Source organism: Gobius niger (genome assembly GCF_951799975.1).
Source record: "Gobius niger genome assembly, chromosome: 15".
In the NCBI taxonomy this organism is placed as follows: Eukaryota; Metazoa; Chordata; class Actinopteri; order Gobiiformes; family Gobiidae; genus Gobius; species Gobius niger.
The window spans coordinates 967593-975368 of record NC_136866.1 but is presented as its reverse complement, the minus strand read 5'-3'; the positions used below and the strand labels follow the sequence as shown (position 1 = coordinate 975368).

At 45.0% G+C, this 7776-nt stretch overlaps 1 protein-coding gene across 1 annotated transcript in view; it reads right to left on the bottom strand.

The window, feature by feature from the left end:
• Positions 1-1617: 1617 nt before the first annotated feature.
• tshr (thyroid stimulating hormone receptor) overlaps positions 1618-7776 on the bottom strand; it is a gene marked incomplete at both ends in the record, with an annotated part of 51190 nt that continues 45031 nt past the window's right edge. Inside the window, one exon of the mRNA XM_079572528.1 lies at positions 1618-3055. Within this exon, the coding sequence (XP_079428654.1) occupies positions 1618-3055 (1438 nt within the window). The remainder of the gene's footprint in view (positions 3056-7776) is intronic.

The following is a 7776-nucleotide window of genomic DNA, read 5'->3' as shown; positions in this document are numbered from 1 at the left end:
GGCAATGATTCTCGACCTTTTGGAGCCGCGACCCCCATTATAACAGTTAAAGGGGTGTGTGACCCCCCGCTCGGGTCACGCCGGGAGAAGTAGGAACATTAGCCGACATGATTCTTAAAAAACAAATGGATAAAATGAAATTCATCAAACTATGAACACACAATAGCAAACACATGCTCCCATAAAATATTACATTATATGCTCATGAAAATATGGTTATTTTATCTAAATGATCTGGTGACCCCCCAAATTTGTCTCGCGACCCCCTTGGCGGTCCCGACCCCCAGGTTGAGAACCACTGTCCTAATGTGTATGAGCCCAGACCTGTTCACCACAACTGCCTCTAAAATCCTGCACTGTCACTCAGAAAGTCATGCACGAGCTTAAAGGAACAGGCCAGCGTTCTTCCACACTGAGATATGTTCTTACCTGAGCTGTGACGAGTTCTTTAGGACCTGTCTGATCTTCAGTCACGTAAACACAGCGCAGACGGCGTTAGCATTTAGCCTCTCCCTCTCTCCTCTATAGCTCCAAAACAGGTCAAGATAGAAGCTACCAAGCTCTTCCACGTTTTCCCTATTTAAATATGGTTACGTGAAGTGTTCCACTACAAAGTATAATTACACACAATTAAACAATGTGGATTTTCTAAGCGGATAAAAGGGGGGACTATATTGTAAGGCGTAATAATACCAGGAGTAGTTCGAAATCCGCGCAGTAATCTTCACTTTACTGTGCAGTAATCTTCACGAAACCGAGTGACCGAGTAAAATATATGATTACATTAACAGAATTTTCAGATGAGAAGCTTGGTCTGTCAAGCCACACAAACCTTTTGGATAAAAACCGTCACAGAGTCATTACACCTAATTGTAATTGAGCATCAACAAATCAATATTTCTGCTTGAATATCTAGAGAAATCCAACTATAACGTTCCCAAAACCCTTGTCCAGCATCACCTTGTTTCATAAATGTAGCATCTTTATGGTCACCTTAAGTTTTGTACACAAATGAAATAATGAACAGTGAGTCATTAGCGAATTAAGGTATTTTGAATACCTAAGTAGAATTATGCGGTACAACATATAACAATATCTCTACTCAGGATGAAAATGAAATAGTGGAACACTTCACGTAACCATATTTAAATAGGGGAAACGTGGAAGAGCTTGGTAGCTTCTATCTTGACCTGTTTTGGAGCTATAGAGGAGAGAGGGAGAGGCTAAATGCTAACGCCGTCTGCGCTGTGTTTACGTGACTGAAGATCAGACAGGTCCTAAAGAACTCGTCACAGCTCAGGTAAGAACATATCTCAGTGTGGAAAAACGCTGGCCTGTTCCTTTAATACAGAAGCTGCAGTTACACGTATGACCTGAGGTGGCAGCAGTGAGTATAAAATGATCAACTTGCATCCAGCCCCTTTAAGTATAGCAACTATTATTTTTAACCTGTTTCAAGTCACTCGGTTTCTGTACGTGCTTAAACATCTCCTTCTCTTAAAGCACCGAATGAAACCGTGCTACATAAACAAACGTCCCAGGCCAACGAGCGGCGCTGATGTTCCGTGATCGTCGACCATCGACAGTCCAAGTCTCCCGACTCCTCCCCACGCGTCCTCATGTGCTGCAGAGGCTCGGGTTCTCCTCGGGGCCGGCCTGCTGGCTCACAGTGTGTGGGGAAGTCTGTCCAGAGCACTTCCTGAGATGGACCTCCTCCGCGCCGCCGCTCCTCGCTGCTCCCTTCCCCTTCCGGATCTGGGACGTCCCGCTGCTCCCTTTGGACGACACGGTTTGCCCCCTGAACACCTGCGCCCTCTGCTGGCACAGCCCCACCTTGCTGAGCAGGATGAAGACGTCGCCGCGGAACGCCTTGGTGAAGATGGCGTAGAGGAACGGGTTGGCGCAGGAGTTGAGCGGGTAGAAGAGGACCAGGAGGATCTTGGAGTTGGAGACGGTGATGAGGGGCCGGTCCATCGCGGCGGACATGGCGTAGAACGAAATGGGCGCCATGCACAGGAAGTCGGTGAAGATGAGCACGGCCATGCGCTTGGCGATGTTGGTGTCCTTGGAGCCGGAGCGGTAGTGCGGGTTGTGGACGGCGCAGTAGATCCGGAAGTAGCAGGCGCATATCACCAAAAACGCCACGATGTTCAGGAGCAGCACCAGGAGGATGTACACCTGCGCTCCCGCGGATTTGGTGTCCATCGGCAGGCAAATGCTAACCATCTGGTAGCTGCTAACGCCGACTAGCGGGAGCAGCGCTAACATGAGGCAAAAAACCCACCCGGCTAGCATGACAGCGGCGGCGTGGTGGAGGCGGAGCTTCCGGTCCAGCCGCATGGCGAACGTGATGGCGTACCAGCGTTCCAGCGTGATCACCGTTAGCGTGTACACCGAGAGCTCGCTGGCAAACACGGTGAAGAACCCGGCCAGGCCGCACCCGGGCCCGGTCTGCCAGTCGATGGCGTGGTTGAAGTACTCGGCTTTGGTGTGCAGGTCCACCGAGGCGATGAGGAGCAGGTAGATGCCCATGCACAGGTCGGCGAAGGCCAGGTGGCACATCAGGAAGCGGGACACGGAGAGCTTGTAGTGGCTCGTGAGCAACACCAGCAGGACCACGATGTTCCCCAGCACGGCGAGCAGGCTCACGAACCACACGGTCACGCGCAGGAAGCCGAAGCCCATGATGTCCTCGCAGGGGTTGAACTCGTCCGGGACGGGCGCGCAGGACACCTCGGCCCGGTCGTCGCACACGATGTAGTCGTATCTGCTGTCGAAGTCCTGGGCCGTGTCCTCCTGGGGGTTTTTGAGGGCGGTGCCGAAGCCCACGTCGTCGTCCGGCTGGCCCCCGAAGTAGGCGTGGTAGTGCAGGCTGCTCTGGAAGTCGGTCCGCCCGGCGTCCCCGTCCTTCAGCAGGTCCTCGTTGGTCTCCTGGTCCGGGACCGGCTCGGACATGGAGTCGTCCTGGAGGGAGGGGACGTGGTACGGCCCCACCGAGCGCTTGTGGTGCTGCTCGTACAAGGCGGTCAGGTTACAGATGATGTACTCGAAAAAGCTGGAAGGAAAACAAAGGGGTGTGAAGATCGCTGCGTGGCAATGGCATACGCTGCAAAAAGTACCCTTCTAAATCAAGGAAAACAATCTTAAAATAAGACGTTTTGTCTTGTTTTAAGGAAAAAATTCTGCCAATGGGGTCAGCATTTTTTTCTTGCCAAGAATTCTTATTTCTAGAATATTTTTCTTATCATTAAACAAGAAAGAAACACTAAATTTAAGCAAATAAAAAGCTCAAATTACGCAAAATGTCCTCAGAAAATGGAATAATTAAGGAAAACATTCTTATTTAGTGAAAAATTGTGGGATATTTTACTTAAATGTTGCTTGATTTAAGTAAAATGTTCTTAATAAATACTAATATTTAAGGAAAGTATTGCCCGGAGACCCGTCTCCATGATGTGGAGCCAGGCTGATGGTCAGAATCACCTGCTGGAGGATTCACCTATTGTACATGTTTTTAGTGGTAGACACAGGGAGAACATGCTCCACACAGAAAGGCCCCGTCCTGGTGGGAATCGAACCCGGGACCTTCGAGCTGTGAAGCTGAGGCTCTAACCGCTGTGCCACCGAGCCGCCCACTTTAAAGAATGGAATGTTTTATCTCTCTGTGAGAAGCAGTTCTTACATTAAGAGTTGTTGATCTTAGTTTTTCTTAAAGAGGGGGTATTATGCTTTTTTCAGCCACATAGCACCAGTCTATAGCACACTACAATGATGACGAAACCTTCTGTTGGTCTGTCAATGCAGTAAATTAGAATAACTGCCTTATATAAAATTGCTCTTTCAAAATGGCGTTAGCAAATGACTTGAAATAGGCCTCTGTCTCTTTAAGAACCTCTGACCCTTTCCGACACGCCCCCTCCACACGCTGTCTGTGGCATCACAACAACACTCCGCTCGTTGTCTCAACTGTATTGAAACTACGATCGGTGCATTTTAATTTTTATTGTTGGAAAGGAGCTACTGTTTATCACTTTGTGAACAATGGCCACACAGGATATTATTTGGAGACGAACCTTCCACACCGGACGCTTGGAAGGGGCTCTTGCCTGAAAAATAACTGCTGTTTGGAGGCTCTCTCTTTGCATCTGCCCTATGGATCTCTAACTATACCCCCATGCACTGTAATAAGTGCTGCAGACCAAACTTTGGTTTGAAACATTTTAATTAGTTACTAAGTACTTATTTTTTTATAAATTTAAATTTTTGGTTGACAAATAAGTACTATATATCATTATTACAGCACCATAAAAAATACAGATTTTATTGCTTTAGGTGAAAACACTTTAAGTATTTATTTTGTCTGAGTGGTGGCCCTGTAATGACAAAACTAATATAATGTGTTGATCGAACACAAACTTGGCCTGGGGGGCGGGTTTAGGCTGACTTTCAGACCGGTTCAAGCCGGTCTGGTGGAACGTCTTCTTGGGAGCTGAGCAGCAGAAGTGCCTTCGCCATCGCGGTGGATCCAAATATTTTCCAGGTGAACGAGACAAGGTACGTGTATCCTTTACTGCAAACGGTGGTTATCTTTTTTGTCAAATTTGTCCAAAAAATTAGTTCGACATACATGCTCAAAGCTAGCATTAGCCGATGTTAACATGTTGTTGTTGGTCGCTAGAAAGAAATGGTTTGGAAAACTTTGTTGCGTTTATGTGTTATGTGTTTTAAGATACTGGTGAATGAATTTGGTTTAACATTGTAAGTGGCCGTGAAAGCTAGCGCGTTGGGGAGGAGGACTATCTGAACAGAGAGGATCATACTAAAGTCTATATACACACACACACACATGTACGAGCCAGTGCGTCCCGAGAGGCCTTGATAAAAGCCAGGAATATTCACGCATCTCTAAAAATCAGACACGTGTAGGCGAAACGAAATTGCGCTCGGATCTAACGCACCACAACAGTGTTAGCTCAACGAGCTCAGAACCAGATACCCGTACAGTGTTCAGTGTTGTTTACTCTTGTCAGTGATGTAATGAACGCGTTCATATTTTGGGCGAACGTGAACTGAACGCACAGTGTTACTGCCTGATGAACGAAACCATGAACGCGTTCATTCTGGTGCCTGTGAACGGCATTTCCCGTTCTTCTTACGTTCGTTCAATATGGAGCCAGATTTCTTATATCTGTGATTTAAGACCGCGGATCAGTGAATGTAAAACCCGCCGTCACAGTTTTACCAGCGGTTCTAAACTCTGGCGGGTCCACGGTGTAGCTCGCGCTCGCTCCGCCCCCGCGCCCACGGCCCGACTGTGTCCAGTTCTGTGGGGCTGAACTCTGCTGTTTATGGCTCTGGCACATGCCCTGGCACACCAGTAACCAGCGGGTCCGCACGGTGCCCGTGAGCAGCCACAGAGTGAGGCTACGAAGCGAGTTTCCCTTGTGTAACGTCTGTCTTTCCAAACTCCTCTGCTCCGCGTGCGCTCATTTACATAAAGACACAATGTGGAGTTTTTTAACTACAAATTTGCTCCTAAAACAATCTTATTCACGTGATTAATTTACCAAATTAACACACATGCAATTGAATATTTGTAGCTTCATTTTCCACCAAGAATTTACCAATTAAACTTAAAAAAAAAAAAGAATAAAATAAAATATGATTAGCAAAGATAACCAAAATCCACTCATAAAACAGTGACAGGCTGACATGAGAGAGCTGCATAACACTAAGAGAGGATAATATTTTTAAGTCATGGCTGAAGTCAACTTTCTCCAGCTCTACCAAGGTTGGCAAAAATGCATTTAAAAATGCATCAGATTGTTGCTTTATGAGCGGGGAAATATACGTCTCACCTTTTTCACCTCGATCCGTTTTCATGCCTGAATAACAGCTCGCAGCAACAACAAAAAAAAGAACTATGAACTAGTTCATTTTGAAATTTTTGAACGGAACTTTGAAGTAGTTCATGTAGAAAATGAACTTTCCCAACACTGACTCTTGTTCTCCCCTCATCAAACGCACACTTTATTATCTCCAGTTCACCCTGCGTCACCGTAAAGTTGTACAAAAACATATAGTAAACGTGGTGCGGTATCAGTTCATGTTTGTGCTAACCACAGGTAACTTCTCCCCTTTTTGTAAGATTCTAAGTGAACGTTGTTGTATGGCCTCATTTGGTAGGGGGGACTGTGCATCGATTCAAACTGTTAGGGCTGTAATATTTATCATTAGCCTAAACTTCGTTTATGATAACAATGGATACATTCACTTGTTAAATAAGCTCTCAGAAAAAAACTCAGGGTGTGCAATAATAAGACAGGAATACAGCAGATGATGCGTAATGTAAAAAATACTGGAAAATCTGATTATTTTGACAAATGACATTCCACTGCCATGTTTTCTAGATAATGCATTAACTTGGGGAGGGGACCTCTGTGTAGGTTCTTGGGTGTTGTCCATCGTAGACAGAGTCCCTCTAGTCCTCATCTGTACTCAGAGGTGGAGTGTCGGACGTTTCGCTCTTTGTCCCACTTAAGCTTTTTGTGCAAATGGACGAGCATATATTATCCATATGTGCATCGACTGTGTGTATATTTCTGTCTAACAGTTAATTTCTTCTGTTAACAGACTGGTGACTTACTGATACCTAAAAGACCTGACGGTGGACCAAGATATGATACAGGTCAAATTAACTTTGCTGTGCTTTTAAATATGGGTGACTTTTATAGTTTTTTTTTGTTCATTCTTTTTTTTTACATATAATTTTACAGTTCAGCTTTTTCAAGAGACAAAGAAGAAAAACAATGTGATAAATGACCTGATGTCCCAAACCTTCAGCCTACAAAGGCAAGAAGCTTTATCTGAAGGATCCAATGTTGCTACTCTACTTGATCGGTGGCCGGCCCTTTTTAGATGAATCTCAGGTGTGGCTCTAAAATGTTGTTGCATTTAAGTATGTATTTACATGGTTGTGTATCAAAAATGTTTTTTTGTTCTGCAGATTTGTGAACAATTTCAGCAGCTTGCTGGCATATCTCTGGAGCCAACGTTTATCCGAGAACACAGCCAAGATGTTCTCACTATTCAACTCAAAAGGTGGCACTCGGTGAAAAGATGGTTCAGGTATATACTTTTACAATGTATGAACATTTTACACTTACAATGTGAATTATTGTGGGTCCCTGGTTTGTGGTAGGGGATAAAACATGTCGACAATAAATTTGAATGAAATTCATGTGTGTTATAGAGTCCATCTTCAAAGGTTGAAAAGAGGAGAGACGTTTTGCTGAGATGTCTCATGGCGTACATTGGGGAGAACCAGGCTGACCTCATTTGTGATGACCAGGTAACAACTTTTACAACTTTACAACTTTCAGTGTCTTGAAAGGGCTATAGGGCTGGAGGCAGGACATGATCAAGAGAAATAAGATTAAACTAAAACTAGTGATTATAAGTTTAAAAAATGTGGTCCTGTTGTGGCTTAAAGTTCAAGAACAAGAGGAATGGCACGTGAGACGATAAACTAAGGGTTATTGTGTAAATGCAGCTCCACTTGCAGATTTCTGTGATGGGATAGGTTAGGCTGTTTAATCAGCCCAACACGGTTAAGCTTGGCTGGGACATGCCTGCCCTATTGTCATGAAACGCTCAGCTGATTTATCACTTTGTAAATATACAGAATGTGACAATTCTAAGTGGCACTTACAGCACCAAATGTATTTTCCAAGATTGTACTTGGTGTGAAAATTATTGAAAACCATTTATCTGAAG